This window comes from Manacus vitellinus, unplaced genomic scaffold (genome assembly GCF_001715985.3).
Source record: "Manacus vitellinus isolate BGI_N305 unplaced genomic scaffold, ASM171598v3 scaffold_83_pilon, whole genome shotgun sequence".
NCBI classification, from domain to species: domain Eukaryota; kingdom Metazoa; phylum Chordata; class Aves; order Passeriformes; family Pipridae; genus Manacus; species Manacus vitellinus.
Genome location: NW_021940836.1, coordinates 1964327 through 1980584, shown reverse-complemented (window position 1 = coordinate 1980584; position 16258 = coordinate 1964327). Strand labels below are relative to the sequence as shown.

Here is a 16258-nt window from a genome sequence, read left to right as displayed (position 1 = left end):
TTGAAATTTAACCTGAGGATCTCTAGCTGCGAGTGGATTGTAAAATGTGTTGTATTAGCTAACAAAGATGCAGGCTTGAAAGGCTTGATACAAATTTCAAGTTTGAGAAATCAATTGGAGCTCTCAGTTGGTCACTGATAAATAATATGGCAGCATTTTACTATGTTATTACTTGTGTTAGACTTTTACCTTTTTGTGTTAGACTTTTATCTTTTTTTGTTTATGTATGTTCCTTCTTGTGTAGTTGCCAGGTAGAAAGCTGGTGTCCTCCCCTGTCTCTCCCAGTATTACCCCACATGAGGATCCTTCCCAGCAGTTCCTACATCAGAGTCTGGAGAGGGTTTACAACCTACAGCACCTCGACCCTCAGGGCATACAGGAGCTGCTGGAATTTACCATCCGGTAAGATTGCAAGCCAACCTGTTTATGGGAGGATGGCTTAGGATTTCCAGTTTTTCTGACACAGGTTCTCTGCTTCTGCATATGTACTTTGATGTCAAGCACTTAATTTGAGCCACCTTCTAGAGAGTGTTGTGATTAAAGACTTCTTCTAGAGACTGTTGTGAGCCGCCTTCTAGAGACTGTGTGTGGCCTATTTAAATTAAAATGATGGTCTCAGGTCTGGCACTACCCCAGTGTGTGTTTTGGGGTGGCATCTTTTCAGAACATGGGATAAGAGTCAGGTAAGGGTGTTCTTCTTGGACTGCTCACTTGTGGTTAAAATAAACTCTCAGTTTTTATAGGGTCATCAGCTGATGGGGGTCCTGGGATCCTGGAGGTCCCCCTTCTCTGTGCTCCCTATTTTGGCTCTCCCAGGCTACCAGGGGTCACCCTTCTCTGGGCTCCCCATTTCAAGGTCTACGGTACCCAAGAGGACGACAGCCTTGTGTGTCATTCTTAGTTTTGTGTCCCTATAAGAGTCCCTTGTTTTGATCGTATTATTTGTAATGTACATGAATGAGGGTTTTTTGTCTTGTTTTTGTGAGGGGAGAGAGCTTGTCCCCTTTGGTCTTCCATTTTCCAGGTCCTGTGGCCTTTCATTCTGCAGGAGAGCACCTGCTTCTGGTGCTTTGTTGGATTCTCATTGCCAGTCCCACTTACAAAGTACTTTAGCATTCTTCATCAGTTGCAAATTAGAGAGTTTTTCTTGGCATAAACACTGTTTCTGCATGCTGCTGTCTGCTGCTGTATAGATAAAGGTGTGTGGTATTGCTTCTCGGTGTGTATTATGTTGCTTCTTGCATTTCATCTCTAGACTGATTTACACAAACAAAACACTTGAAAAGGATCCTTTCAGTGTGATTCCTCTGCTTGAAAAGAGGAAAAGAGCCTTATTTTGAGAGAGAGAAAAACAATCCAAAATACTTTGTTTGGAATATGGAATTCCAAAAACGTGTTATTCTTTTTCTTCCTCCAAAATAGCTGCCTTTTCTTCTGTGAGTAGCTGTGAATCCCTTGCACACCCATCTGCAGCAGAGAATAAACAGTGAAAACCCAGCTATGGAAACTGTATGGTTTGACCTCAGCTGTTTTGCACCTACTGTGCACCACCTAAATTATGGTCTCGGAGCATTTAATGCACTAAACACTTGAAACAGGTAATCTCTTGGCAGAGCATTCAGAGTTTTACAGGCATGGGATTGGGAACCTTGCAGGCTGTGACTGTTTTCGATTTTTGATGGAAATTATTGTCTTGGCTTTTTTCCTGCTGGGATTGCCCCCCATGAAACCATACTAAACCAGCTGCCGTTTTCTGTCCTTAAGAGAAGGGAGGATTTGGACAAAACAAAATAAAAATGTTAATGGTTATTCTGTAGAGAGCAAGAGTTCCCTGCACCAACAATTTGGTTGCTGAGAGAAGAGGCATAAAAACAGCTCACACAGCAGTGGATTCTGCCATGGGACTTAACTCCCTCCTCCTTTATCATTATTGTCATCCAAGGAAATAACACAGACCTTGTGGAGCTGGTGTCTACTTGGGACTTACAGTTTCAGCTGCAGGGCCTGGAGGGGGAATGCCAGTCTGCAGTGTGGGTAGAAATGTAAGACAGGCTTTTCAGCAAATCTGTCTTTGTGGTTTGGTTTCTCCATCTATACAACAGGAATTTTTTTTGTCTTGTAGGGGTGTCGAAATCTGTTTAAAATTTGTAAGGAAATAGAATTAGTGGAATTGGGAACTGTAGAAGACTGGAAAATGGAATATCTTCCTAGCTGTTAGCTGAGAGATGACATCCTGTTCCTCATTCGTGTGTTGTGATGGATTATGACATGGGAATTAAACACCCAGGAGCTTCCTCTTCATTCTGCTCTCTGGAAAAAGATGAAATGGGGTTGCTGTGTAAGGCTGAGGCTGGCTTGACTGTTGTTGCACTGGAGGAGAGCACAACCCCTGACTACAAGAAAGACATTGAGGTGCTGGAATGTGCCCAGAGCAGGGCCATGGAGCTAGGAAGGGTGTGGAGAACAAGTCTGATGAGGAGTGGCTGAGGGAGCTGAGGCTGTTTAGCCTGGAGAAAAAGAGGCTTGGGGGGACCTTCTTGCTACAACTCCCTGAAAGGAGGTTGTAGCCAGGTGGGGGTTGGTCTGTTCTTCTGAGTAACAAGCAAGAGGATAAGAGTTAATGGCCTCAAGTTGTGCCAGGGAGGTTTAGATTGGATATTAGGGAAAATTTCTTCATGGAAGGGATTGTCAAGCTCTGAAACAGGCTGCCCGAGGAAGTGGTGGCGTCACCATGCCAGGAAGGATTTAAAAGATGTGTAGATGTGGCACTTGGGGGCATGGTGTAGTGGTAGGCTTGGCAGTACTGGGTTAATGGTTGGACATGATGATCTTAGAGGTCTTTTCCAACATAAATGATTCTATGATTCTCTGCTTAGGAGAGATTTTCTTTGGCTGCATATTATACAGATAATCTCATGCCTTTTGTGACTGTCTCAGGGTTCAGCAACCTTCTGGTTTGGCAGAGCCAAAGTTTCAGAATTGCATCCTAAATCGAAGATAAATCTAAAATAAACAAAAGGAAACGATCATCTGAAAAAACATAGTTTAATAACACAGTAGGAAACGTGGAAGTAAAGTGACAATCTTAGACTTTGGAGCAAAGCAAAATGCAAAGAACAGAGACGGTGAAACCGCATCATCCAGCCTATTTTCATTTCTGTAACAAAAATCTGTTTTGTTCTCTTAAAGCACGCTCTTGATTTTAAACCATGCCTAACAGTAGAGAACTAAAGCCTTTTTGGGTTCCATTAGCTGACACTTTTTTTTTTCTATCAAGTTAAAAGCTGCTGTATGATTTACAAGAAATACCAGACATAACACACCGTATAGTTGGGCAAATATCAGTACATCAGATTCCAGCTTGGCTTGAAAAGGCAGCCCTATTTCAGATACCCTTGGTTGGGTGAGCCTGACACATTCCAAACAACCTTTCCTAGCCAACATGAATAGTTTGATTTCCCAGCAGTGTAACACAAATCGGTCGTTAGCTGCTGTGGAAGGCTGAAGTGTTTTAAGTGAAATCTGGAACTGCCACGCTCTATGGTTCCCACGGGGCTGCAGAGTAATGTGGCTGGCAGACTTAGTGCTTCCACTGCTCTGCTGGTGTCAGCCTCCTGGAAGAATGGACATGCCGAGTCCCAAGGTGCAAACTGGTTTGTAGTGTGTGTTTTGCTACTGTTTCTGGTGCTCTTTCTAATAAAAGCAGGAGGCAAGAATAGCTGGTTTCATTGTCGCTGTGTTCTGAGTGTGTTTATATTAAACTGTTCACTGTCTCAATGTTATTTTTTCTTTTTATTTTTTCACATGCTTCAGTGATCTTCAGAGGCTTGGAGAACTGCAGTCAGAACTGGCAGGGATGGCAGATTTCACTGCGACTTACCTTCAGTGTCAGCTGCTCCTCATCAAGGTTTGACTTCATCTGGGTTTTTTGGGCTGTTCCTCAAAAGTGCCCCCAGTCCATCACAGTGGTGCGCTTTTGTGTTTTGACGTTCGTATGGAAAACTGATGTACAGTAAAAGCACAGGTTCCATGAATTTCTGCTAATCCTGCTTCCCTCCTGTAGCACATAATTTATGCAGTACCTTATGCCAGTGCAGATCTCTGCTGCTGTACCTAAGGGTTATGTTGGTCCATGTGTATTTTGTCTGTGCAGAGTTTATTATCTGACAGAAATCACAATGAGAGCAATTATTCTGTAGCCTTTTTGTTATGAGAGTAACTTTTCCCTGCTACTGGTTACTGGAATGTTTTTTGCTAAAGTGCTGCTGTGAGTGGAGTTTTCATTAGACGATGATTTGCAGACAGCTTTTTTGACACCAGTGCCAAGGAGTTCTTAAGAATTGATTGAGCAAAATATCAGTCATGCTTTCCTTCACAATGTTGCAATGATTATCTCTCTGGTATTAGCAGGTGAAGTGGTTACTTCAACACCCTGGCAGCAGCCCTTTTCAAAAGCCCCTTTTCGAAGTCAGCTTCTTGCTATAAACAGGAACTAGGTTTTGATTCATAGAGAAGCTTGGGTTGGAAGGGACCATCTAGTTCTAAGCCCCTGCCATGTCAGGGATTCCACATCATCAGGTTGCTCAGGGCTATCAGCTGGCAGTAGTATTTAAGTTAGTCTCCTGGCATTCTTTAGTGTTTGACTGTAGCTTATACCTATGTAAAGCAAGAACTAAAGCAAGCAACAAACAGGTTTCCAGAAGGGACTCAGTAAAAGCTTTGTTATGTAAAACAAGGGAGGAGTTTTAGTTGCTTTGCTAAATGCATAGCTGCCAGTTGGCTGTGGCAGGCCTCAAGTCCTTGGAATATGTTTGTCACCTAAAGAAGGTATTTTAGATGAGCAGTTCAGTACAATCCCAGCTGAATCCAAAATGAAACGTGCTGTCCAGGCAGAGGACCAGCATTTGGAGATGGCTTTGTTCCCTTCTCCAGGGTTTGACTGGACTGAAGCAGATGGTTTTTGTATCTGGCAGAGGAGTGCTCTGTTTGGAGGAAGGGGATAAAAGCTGCATCAGCTCATCTTGGCTTGAGTTGTGGAACAGTCAATAGATCCGTGATGCAGAGGAGTCAGTAATGTGCATGGAATGAAAAGTAACTCATAATACCATGGAATCACAGAATGGTTTGGGTTGGAAAGGACCTTGAGGATCATCTAATTCCAGCCCCTCTGCCACAGGCAGGGACACCTTCCACTGATATGATATGATTAGAAATTCTGATGCTGCAGAGAGAATCCAAATGTCAGAGCAGCCCTTTTCACTACATTTCTTTCCCGTTGCTTCTTTCCTTGGTAGAAAAAAAAGCTGTGGGGGGAAAAAGTATCTTCATTTCCCAGCTTCTCAAGGCTCAAAGGGTTCCAGACCTTTAAAGGCTCTACACACCCTGTGATTTTGGGGGTAGTTAACTGGGATTCTGGGACCAGCCTGGGTGAAGGATATAAAGCTTGAGCTTTGGCTCCAATTTTCTTCTTGTCATCATTTTATGGTTTTCTTCTTGTAGGCCTTGCAGGAGAAACTATGGAACGTGGCAGCTCCTCTGTACCTGAAACAGAATGCATTAGCATCTGCTGCAGCAAAACAGGTGAGGTGGAAGCAGCAGAGTCTGCATGGAGGCAAATCCTTGGGTATGAGTCCTTCCTTGGCCATGCAACAGTAATACACTTCTGTCCTTCCACTGCTATAGTCTGTCCAAGTAAATCTTAGCTCCCCAAAACTGGAGTAATTTCTCTTATCTTCAAAAGATGAACGGTGAGGAAGGGAGGTTCATGAGAACTGTAAAAAAGCAAGCATTTCAGCCATCTTCCAGAAGAGCAAGAAAGATCAAGCAAATGGTGAGCTGCTTGTCCTCACCTCATAAGGAGAGGCTGAGGTCAAGCCTAGAGAAGGGTGGGTTTACTACTGTCTACCCCTGTCTCATTGTAGGATACAGATGAGACAGAGACAGACTGCTCTGGACAAGGGGCAGTGGGCAAATGATGAGAAATGTCAATTAAATGTAAAGGGAAAATTTACTGTAAGGATGGTTAAATAGTGTAATAGTTTGCTCAAGGAGATGGGGGGAATCTCTGTCCCTGGAAGTGTTTGTAGTTTTATGTGTCTCTGCATATCGGAATTTAATTAGACCTGCTCTGAGCAGGGGACCAGCCTAGATGACCTCTGGAGGTCCCACCCAGTCCGTTACTCTGATTCTGTGATGTATAGATGATCTGATCCTGCAAAAACTGAAGCTAAGCCCTAAGAAAAAGAAGCAAGCAAGCTATTAAATAATCTGGAAACAAATCTAGGGTAAAAGCAAGTTCATGGATCTGCTGGGAAACTCTACTGACATTTTGAGTCTTCAGGTAATTAAGATGTGATAGGCAGGTACCGCTGTGTGTCAAAGCCTTCTCTGCTGTTGATGAGTGGAAATAAAAGACTTCCAGCTTTTGAAATCTTTTCTGATTGAACTGTCTGTCTTGGGTGCCCCTTTCAGTTGCATGTGAACCCCCTGGGAAGTTTTATCTATTGTGATGGTAAATGTAGATCACTTCCCATCAATGCAAGGTGAGGGAATATTTCCTGTTAGATAACTTGCAAGTTCTTGGCTTGTGTACAGTCATACTGAACTCAACTGTATTAATTTGAGCACTTCCTCTTGTCTACTTCAGCCCATCTATTCAACAGATAAAGTATGATGAGTAAAACTGTGCAATGTCCTGTCTAAGCTTCTAACAACATATCTAAGGTAACCCAAGGTGATACTTATCTTGTGTTAGTTCCCATCTTCAGCTGCAGTACATGAAGTGTTGTAGAATGTAAAGTTGTTTGCAGGAGAACTTGTCAGATCTGGCTTCAGAAATGCAAACCTGAGCGGGACCACTGAGGTTGCTCTGTTGAGCTGCTCATGTTTGCATTCCAGAGTAGCCAGTGAGACTCACTGAGTGCTTTACACCTAGAAATTTTATAGTGCAGTATCAAAAGATAGACTGCTGGTGGAAGGAGTGTTTGATTTCAGGCCAAGCTTCATGAATTGTTTCTTTAATATAGCCAAGATAACCTTTTAGTATGAGGTACCACTTTACACCATGAAGAATTTCACCAAAAGAATGAGACTCATGTATTAATGTTTTTCTTGATACGAGGGAAAATACCAGACTGTGATCGTGCTTGTACCAGAGCTTAGCAGTCTGATGGTTTTTTTATCCCTGTGGTGTCTGTCTGACAGATCTTGGAAGAAACCTACAAAATGGAGTTCATGTACAGCGGAGTGGAAAGTAGACAAGTGGTCATTATTCACCACATGAGACTGCAAGCAAAGGCCTTGCAGCTTATTGTGACTGCACGTACCGCTAGAGGGTAAGGATGACCTGGTCAAAGGGTCTTCTTAGGGTTAGCTGTAAGCTTAGTTTCCTTAAGCTTTGTTTAAAAAAACAGCAAGGGTAAATTAGACACAAAACATGACAACATGCCAATAACCATTTGCTAAAGTAATTCAGGATGAAGAGCCTTCTTTTGCCTTTGGTATAACTGGACAGTGACACAATCATAAATTAAATGACAAAATTAGGAAGATGAGTTTTGGGGGTTGAGTTCTTTCAGCAGTGAGCATATAAATAGGTTAAAAATGTAGAATTGATGCTTGGAACTTATTTAAATGAGAAAAAGTCAGGTATCAAAATAATGCACTAATCATGTTTACTTCATTAAGTATTAGTTGCTGAATTTTTACCATCAGAAAAGCATCGTCTTCTTGACTGATCTGCAACTAATGTGTGTGTGACTCAGGCACAAACTGCTCCTGTGCATGCTTGGTTTAGGTACACAGGAGGCTGTGAGCGGTTCGTTTTGGCTGCTGAAAATGAAGAGACACATGGGTTTTGATGGCTGTAGAATTAGAACTGCATTTGGTGGAATTAGAGCAAAGTAGTTGGTGTCCTAAATTGTTTGCTTTGTTTTGAGGTTTTGCCATCAATTTACTGTGTTACCACAGAGGTCCATAATATACTTGCCTTTTAACCTCTTGTTTTATAGTTGGAAATATTTTCTAACTGGTTTTGAGAACTTAATTAGTGCCTTATGCAAAAAGGTTTTTTTGTGAGAGGGGGGATATAGATGTGAGGAACACTTTTCTGGCCTAGAAATTTTAAGATCTTTCTGGGTTTAGGAGCTTTAATGGGTTTCCAAATCACTTAAATGCTTATAGCCACAGAGCAGTTTTTCTTTCTTTGAAACTAAACCAAGGAATATTATTTTCATTACAGAGTTGAACCCCTTTTTGGGATGTGTGAAAAATTTCTACAAGAAGTGGATTCCTTCCAGAGGTGACAAACTCCATTGCTTCTTCACTTTATGTTAGAAAGTTCTATCACCATTGTCAACAGGGGATATTCTGTTTGTTTTTCATCTCTTTGCATCTGCCTTCCCTGCTGTCCTACATTGGGAATTATCATGGGATAATAATAAAGCAAGAAGAAGCTTTGTAGTTGAAATACTTAACATCAGGATATTATGCTGGTACTTCAGGAACGTGAATTAATTTTTTTTAGAAAAACTGATTTTTTTTCTTGTATTTATAAGGATTTATCTACCTTAAGTGGATGCTGTTGTGATACATACTTCAGTTTCATTTGTTACTCTGTTTTCGAGAGTCCTGATGCACTTTGACCTTTCATGGATTAATAAAAAACCTGATTACTCTTGACATGCTCTACATGTAGCAGTAAGTCAGACAAGAATTCTGCAGTATCTTTCCTGGCCCTGTCTACTACTTTTGCCACCTCTTATTAGTCACCTTTACTTTCAGGGAGAATAAATGTATTAATTGTCAATTTTCATGAATAGATCGATTCTAGTGGAAGGTGTCCTGCCCATGGCAAGGGAGTTGGAACTAGCTGATCTTTTAGGTCCCTTCCAACCCAAACTATTCTGTGGTTCTGTGATGCTATGAAATAGTGATGAGTTCTGCTGATCCTGAGACTTGATGCAAGGAAAAGATGTAAAGCAAATGAACAGTTCTGTTCTTCAGCTATCAAATGAGGTAGACATTAGCATATGGGTGAATTCAGTCCACTTTTCTCATCAGTTAACGAGCCACAACTGCCAAGCATATGGAATACAAATAAATGTGAATTTTATCGGAAATAGAGATTTTGCTCAGGATACCTGTGTCTCTACACTACCTATCCAAGTCCCTTCTGAGTCATAAAATCATAGAATCACAGAATGGTTTGTGTTGGAAGGGACAATGAAGATAATCTGAGTCCAACTCCCTTGCCATGGGCAGGGACACCTTCCCCTAGACCAGATTGCTGCGAGCCCCATCCAGCCTGGCCTTGAACACTTCAGGAATAGGGCATCCACAGCTTCTCTGGGCAACCTGTTCCAGTGCCTCACCCTCCTCACAGTGAAGAATTTCCTCCTAAAATCTGATCTAAATCTCTCCTCTTGTAGTTTAAAATGATTCTCCCTTGTCCTGTCAGTGTCTGCCTGTGTAAAAAGTTGTTCTCCCTCTTCTTTTTAAGTCCCCTCTAAGTACTGAAAATTTGCAATGAAGTCTCCTCAGAGCCTTCTCTTCTCCAGGCTGAACAATGCCAACTCTCTCAGCCTGTCTCCGTAGCAGAGATGCTCCAGTTCTCTGAGAATTTTTGTGCCCTCCTCTGAAGTTGCTCCAGTGGGTCTATGTCCCTCTTACGTTGGGGGCCCCAGAGCTGGACAAAGTACTCCAAGTAGGGTCTCATGAGGGCAAAGTAGAGGGGGAGAATCACCTACTTCAACCTGCTGGCCACACCACATAGCCCTTGATGTCAGTTTGAGCACACAGCACAGCCCCAACACAATTAGCCAAAATAATTTCTCGTATATGTGAGATGCACATCACAAGAGGAATGTATGTGTCTAATTCTGTCATTATAACAAAATATAAGGATTAAGTAGCTAGACTGAAAATAACAGTACTGTAGAAAAAGTTGAAACAAAGTATTTGATTTTTAATTTATTCCTATCACAGATGTTTCATCTCTGAGCTCCCACATATGCAAGGCAGTTTTGTAGATAAATTGCTGGACTTAATGCCCAGACTTGTGACGTCTAAGCCTTCAGAAGTGGTTAAGATTCTTCAGACAACACTGCGACAAAGTACCTTCCTCCACCTTCCTCTTCCAGAGCAGGTTGGTTTAACACAGAGAATTAGAATGCAATATCCTTGTGGACTGTCACAGCATCTGACTAGTTCCTAATATACCATGAAGTTTTTAGAATTCAGGTTCTTGGTCAGTTACAAGTGTTATTTCTTCAAAGGCTTCATCTTCTTACTCAGCACTACTGATAAAATTATGCAAAACTTAACAATTTGTGGCAGTATCTAAAAAAAATTGCAAGGTTCATGCACTTCTCTGTTAAGGACAGCAGTAATTACATACTTTTTTTCTCTCCTCTTTCCCCTACCTCCTTATTTTTGCCAATCACTTTGCCCCTAACAGCTCCATAGAGCTACTGCAAATATCATTGAGCCTACTGGTGAATCTGATAATCCCCTGAGGTTTACATCGGGGTTGGTTGTGGCACTGGATGTTGATGCAACTCTGGAACATGTGCAAGATCCCCAAGGAACTGTTAAAGTTCAGGTAAGAAGTCACTTGACATAAATGCAAACAAGATTGTGTCTTGGGGGAAGTTTCTTTAAGGATGTCAATTCTTTTAAATTGCAAATAATTATGTGCTTTATTAGTAACAATGTTGGATTCCTGTGTTTTGACCACATGTTCAGAAACTGGCTTGTCTACAGGGTGCTCAGGTGACTTGGGTGCAGTTCCTGAGAGGTTGCTTTGAGCACTTTGATGTCATTGTGTGCTTCCACATGCACTGGGCATGTTCCAGACATGAACACAAACAAATGCTGGTGAACTTCCAGCTGATGTAGTGGGAGAAGGAGGAGCAAAAAATGCTGTTCCAAACAGCACAGAAATATGCAGGCTCTAGTCTGTCTGTATTCCAGCTTTTCTCCCTGCTGCTGAATCACTAGTTTCAAATGCGGCTGAGGAGGTAGGCATGGTAATATCTAAGTAAAACATGCAACGTCACCACATAACAAAGGGATTAAAACCTCAGTTATGATGCAAAGGAAGAAGCTGATGTCAATGTGGGTTTTTTTCCCCCTGTGCTGTGGTTCTGAATGGCTGACATGTGGCTGTTCTGTCATGGCTCCAGGCTAAAACCCACGTCCTTGCCTTCCCAACTCAAACAGAAACTACCTAAGTAGTCCACATGGTGAGATCCCCAGTACAATTGTCATTCAGTTGTTTCTTTTTTTTTTTCATTAGGTGTTGTATCCAGATGGACAAGCGCAGCTAATCCATCCCAAACCAGCTGATTTCCGAAATCCTGGCCCTGGAAGGCACAGGCTGATAACTCAGGTTTACCTCTCACACACAGCCTGGACAGGTAATGTAAATGATACAAGTTCCTGTGTTTGTGTGGCTGCACTTTTCTAGGACAGGAGCGTGTCTTGCTTCATCCCACTCCCTGGCACATAAGATGTACACGCCCACAGTCTTGGGGGCTCTGAGGATCCTAGAGTCTAAGCTGTGGTTGATGCTGCCATTAGTGTTGATCAGGTTTGTGCTCTCACAGTCTTTGAGCAGTTATGTCTCCCTGGTTGACAGGGCATTGCTGCTCCAGAGATGACTGGAGGGGCTGCTCTCTTGGGAGAGTCCTGGGAGCCTTTGCACAGCCGTGTTCAAGGTGAGTTCACCTGTTTCTGTGCAGAGCAGGATCAGCTGCAGGAGCCAGGTCTGCATCCTCCTGTAAAGGTAAGGAGTCATGGTAAACTGACTCCTTGGAATTAATTGTTTCGGATCTGACACGTATTTGAGCATGGCAGAGAACCTTTGGAACTGTATGTACACAGCACTACAATTGCACTGCTGATTAAACTTTCACCCTTTTAATGCCCTAAAAACCCACCCTTTAGCTGTGATGAAATACGTGACTCCAACATTCATGTTCAGTCTCAGTTGTCACACTCCCTCATGGAAGCACTTCAGTAATTGCCTTGTGGACTTGAAACAAAAGCAGAGTATTTCATTCACAGCTCCCTTTGTCCTGTCTTTGTTTAATCCCTTCACGTTTATTCAAATGGGGGGGGGTCTCTGAGCGTTTTTTTTTCTGAGCAGTTTTTAATTGCATTTGGCGATCTTTTTTTTTAAACCAACAGAATTTTATTTATTGCCATGTTCCCTCACATACTCCTTTTTATATAGCACTGCCATGGTGTACTTACTCCTCCTGCTGTCTTTTGTTTTGTTTTGGAAAAGAAGACATGGTATTGTTTCTTTGACTGGAAGTATCTGTGTTTAAAGGTTGATCCTGTACCAGAAGGAGCTGAATGAAGTCCTTATTTCTACTTCTGCAGCATCCACTGGAAGGGCATTTTAAGTATGGCCCTAAGGGATTCTGTTCTGGTGTCTCCTCTAGCCATTATTTTAATTATTAACTTTGACACTGGCACTTAAGCATATAAAACAGGGGGAGGACACTGAGCTGGGAGGGGCTCAGGAAACAGGGTCAGAATTCAAAGTGGAGAAATTGCCTTAATTCAAGACAATGAAACTGGTTAAAGGCCAGTAGAAAGGGTGTGCTTTCCTAAGCACAGGAGAATGCCCAGGTGCAAAGCGTGGGTTAACTGCCAGGGTGTAGAGCAGAAGTGACAGAGGTGACTGCAAGCTGCACATAACAGAAGAGTTGGTGGTGTGAAAGGTGAGCTCAGGGAGGTGTTTGCTGAACTGTGGGGTAACTGTGAAAGAGGGTCATTTCTTGTGTTCTGTCTGGTGCTGATGATGTCTCGGCTGGAGTTCCACTGCATGTGACTTAAAATCCTGTGGGTTTCCGTAGTTTCATTAACGTATTCCTGTTGTAGGTTATCCCTGGTATACAGTTAAGCCCTGCAAACCACGTGGTGCTCACTCCCCAGTGGGACAGGGAAGAGAATCAGAAGGGCAACATGAGAAAACTCATGGGTATTACACTAATCAGCAATAGCTACAAGATCCCTGTGCTGTTGACACCATTTTGGTCACAAATCCAAAACATGTCACCATGCAAGCTTCTATAAAGAAAAATTAACTTTATCCCAGCCAAAACTAGTACAAGTCCATCAAGAAAACCTAAAAGAATCTCTTTTTCAGTCTAGAAAGGAAAATTTTGTTGGGCATGTTAAGTCCAGCAGGCTGCTGAGAGTAATACTGTGTAGACTAAAATCCCGATTTGGTTGTGACCACTGTGAGAAGAGTAAAGTGAAATCATCCTATGTACAGGATTAGGAGTATCTGCCTAGCTGCACTTGCTGAAAGAGGGAGAGGCTGTCTTGCAGTGCAAAAGCCTCCAACAGAAGAGAATCTTCAAGTTATCTCCCGTGCCACAAGTCTTATCAGATGTCATCTGGATTGATCCTGCCATAAATCCAGTGAGCAGGCCCTGCAAGTTCTGTGGGGATTTTAATGATTTTATTATTTGGTTGGAGTTACAAATTGCAACTTTTAAAAATAACTTAAAAGTAAGTTAGTGGTGAGATTTTTTAAGTGATGGCAAAGAAGGTGGGGGAACCTGAAACAGTACTTAGTTTTGCTGTGCCGAAAGTAATGGCAAAGTTGCATTTCCAGACACCAGACTGGATTCTGGGCAGACCAGAATGGCTCTGTACTTACCCAGTATATGTGGTATAAAATCCATTCAGTGTTGGTTTGCTGTGCAATGACAGTCATGTTTGGGTTGTTCTGTTCTTTTTCTCTGCAGAACCATGCCAGATTGAAGTGAGGTTGCTACTGGCTTACAATTCCAACAGGAGCAAGGCATCTGCTAGAATTCCTAAATCTACCTGGAGTGAGAGCTTGGAGACTCTCCCGCCATCTGAAAATGGCATAGAGGGGACCATACCATTCAGCAAACCTGTCAAGGTGTATATAATGCCCAAACCTGCCAGGCGGTGAAGTCTATTGCTAAAAGAAACCTATTTATTTATGGGATTGCTAGGTTGGGTTACAAGAAAACAAGATGCTCTGTCCAAGAGAGCAAACCAAGCCAAAACAGACATCAAAATAAAGTTGCTGAAGAACAGTTGGTCTCCTCAGCAGCAGAGTTATTCAGCTAGTTAAGAGTGATTTCAAGAAAATGCAGGTCTTTTTACATTGACTTAACAAAAACAGGACAGTTCTCAATCAGCATTGCAGTAGTAATTTCACTGGGCCATATCTTCAGTTTTTAGGTATCAAAAATTTCTTTCCAAGGCCTGTACATTTTCTGCTATGTATTTACTATGTAAATGCTTGGGCACAGAAATCAATGTTATTTTTACAGTACTCTTAAGTGAAGCTGAGGAGTTCAGGGTTTTGTGGGGGTTTGTTTGTTTGGATTTGATCTTTTTTGTTTGTTTGTTTTGTGGAGGTTTTTTTTTTGTTTTGTTTTTTAGTGTCTAAAACTTGCATTTGTGCACTGGTACCTAATTTCTTAGTAAAAAAGCATATTCTAAAGTACTATTGTTCTTGCATGGGAACTGCACCTCTGAGGGAAATTACCAGTTGCCATAGGCTAAATCTGGAGCTGGTTTACATCTTCTACAGCTGTACTGAAGCTCGTACAGCTTTGGGGAGGGCACAGGTTGTTCATGGTGCAGGAGGAGAAGGAACCTGTTCGTGCCAGCAGCAGAACTTCAGTCAGCAGGACATGGAATTTAGCTGAGTTACAGGAACAGAGCAGTTTGTTATGGCTTTTGTTCGTTTATGTGAAATGGAGTAGAACAATCTCCATCCCTGAGATGTAACCCAGCTCTCCTGTTGCACATTTGTACATCTTGAGGAACAATGTAATCAAGTACCAGTTGGAAAATTCCTAATGATGTCGCATTAAGCTTTACAGGATCTGTTTCCATGTGGTGATCCCGGCCTGAACCAATACTTAGCAGGATGAGAAAAATCTACATTTTTCAACTCAGCAGTACTTTTGGCACTCAAAGGCTTTCTGATCAGCTGAAGTAGCTGAACATGCTCTCAATTAAGCAGCAGTCAAGCAACTTGTCAGTGTTCCCTTCTGGAGGTGAGCTGGGACTACAGAGGAACAAGAACTTAGTTAAAACGTGATCCATCTGGCATTCCTGTTGGGAAGTGTGTCTGTGCATCACTTCTGTGTGCCAGGCTTAGTGGACTGAGGAACCTCCTATGATTTGTAGCAATCCTTTGGTATGATTTTCTAGGAGGACTTAATGTGTGAAATTCTAGTGCAGCAGCCAAATGCTACCTGTGTTCATAAATCAGTTGGTTTTTTGGTTTTTAAAAGATGTATTTTTAGCAAGTAAACAAAGCCGTGAAGAAATACTTTCCAGTTATGCAGAGATTAGTGTAAATAATAACCCCTTATGTGCTTTCCTGCAATAAAATTGGAAAACTCATGCTATTCTGTTTCCTCTTTATTATATGACTGAACATGGATGCCTGCATGGTACTTGGCTAATACAATTACTGCACATTTTTTGTGATTTTAATTTTTTAGGACTGACGTTGTGGCGCAAAGGCTCATAGCCATTAAACTTTGCTGCTGCTTTAGATATTCTTGAATTAAATATCCTTTCTTAGTGCTTCTGCTCTTACAAACTGGTTTTTGGTGTTTCACCTTTGGGGTGCTGTTTTGAAAATCTTCTGCACCTCTGACAGCTGAGTTGTTATTGTCTGACTTGACTCTGGCATCCTCAGTTCAGTTCCCGGCAGGCAGGGTTGATGTATCTCTGTGTCTGGGCGGATACTTGACGAGTTGAGTGAGCTCATTACGGACTTTTTTTTCCTTCCTCTCATTTTTGCACTTCACGAGTATTTCTGCAGTTTGTCATCCCAGTAAAGTTTCTAATTTAAATGGTGTCCATATGCTCCAGGCCATAATGGATGCTGTGGTAGGCACAGCACATATTTTCAATATCAGAATTTTGGCATCTTTCTCTCTTTTTCTAAGCACTGGATCAAATTTCTACCATTTTTCCCCCTCATGCTGTCCTTGAGCTCCTTCCATGCAACATATTAGGCAAAGATCAATTGCCTTCTGTATTATGAACGGGAATCCAATACTGAAGGGCTGTGGAAAAGAGCTGCTGTCAATCCCTTCCCCACCCAGCCTGTATTTGTGCTTGAGACTGACCATTTCATGCCATGTTCCAATATGTGGGAAATCTGAAAGGAAATTTGTATAAAAAGCACGTGTTACTGTAGTTGTTTAAATCTAGATGTTGGCTCTTTCCTTCCATC

The 16258-nt window shown here is 42.1% G+C and overlaps 1 protein-coding gene across 3 annotated transcripts in view; it reads left to right on the top strand.

The window, feature by feature from the left end:
* The window catches only part of INTS4 (integrator complex subunit 4), a 33268-nt gene extending 17849 nt beyond the window's left edge, over nt 1-15419 (top strand). For all 3 annotated transcript variants that reach the window (XM_018085598.1, XM_018085597.1, XM_008924926.2), the window contains exons 15-23: nt 245-402; nt 3814-3907; nt 5500-5580; nt 7204-7334; nt 8240-8299; nt 9985-10144; nt 10457-10600; nt 11297-11417; nt 13767-15419. In XM_018085598.1, the coding sequence (XP_017941087.1) occupies nt 245-402; nt 3814-3907; nt 5500-5580; nt 7204-7334; nt 8240-8299; nt 9985-10144; nt 10457-10600; nt 11297-11417; nt 13767-13960 (1143 nt within the window). In that variant the 3' untranslated portion in view covers nt 13961-15419. The remainder of the gene's footprint in view (nt 1-244; nt 403-3813; nt 3908-5499; nt 5581-7203; nt 7335-8239; nt 8300-9984; nt 10145-10456; nt 10601-11296; nt 11418-13766) is intronic.
* The last annotated feature ends 839 nt before the right edge of the window (nt 15420-16258 follow it).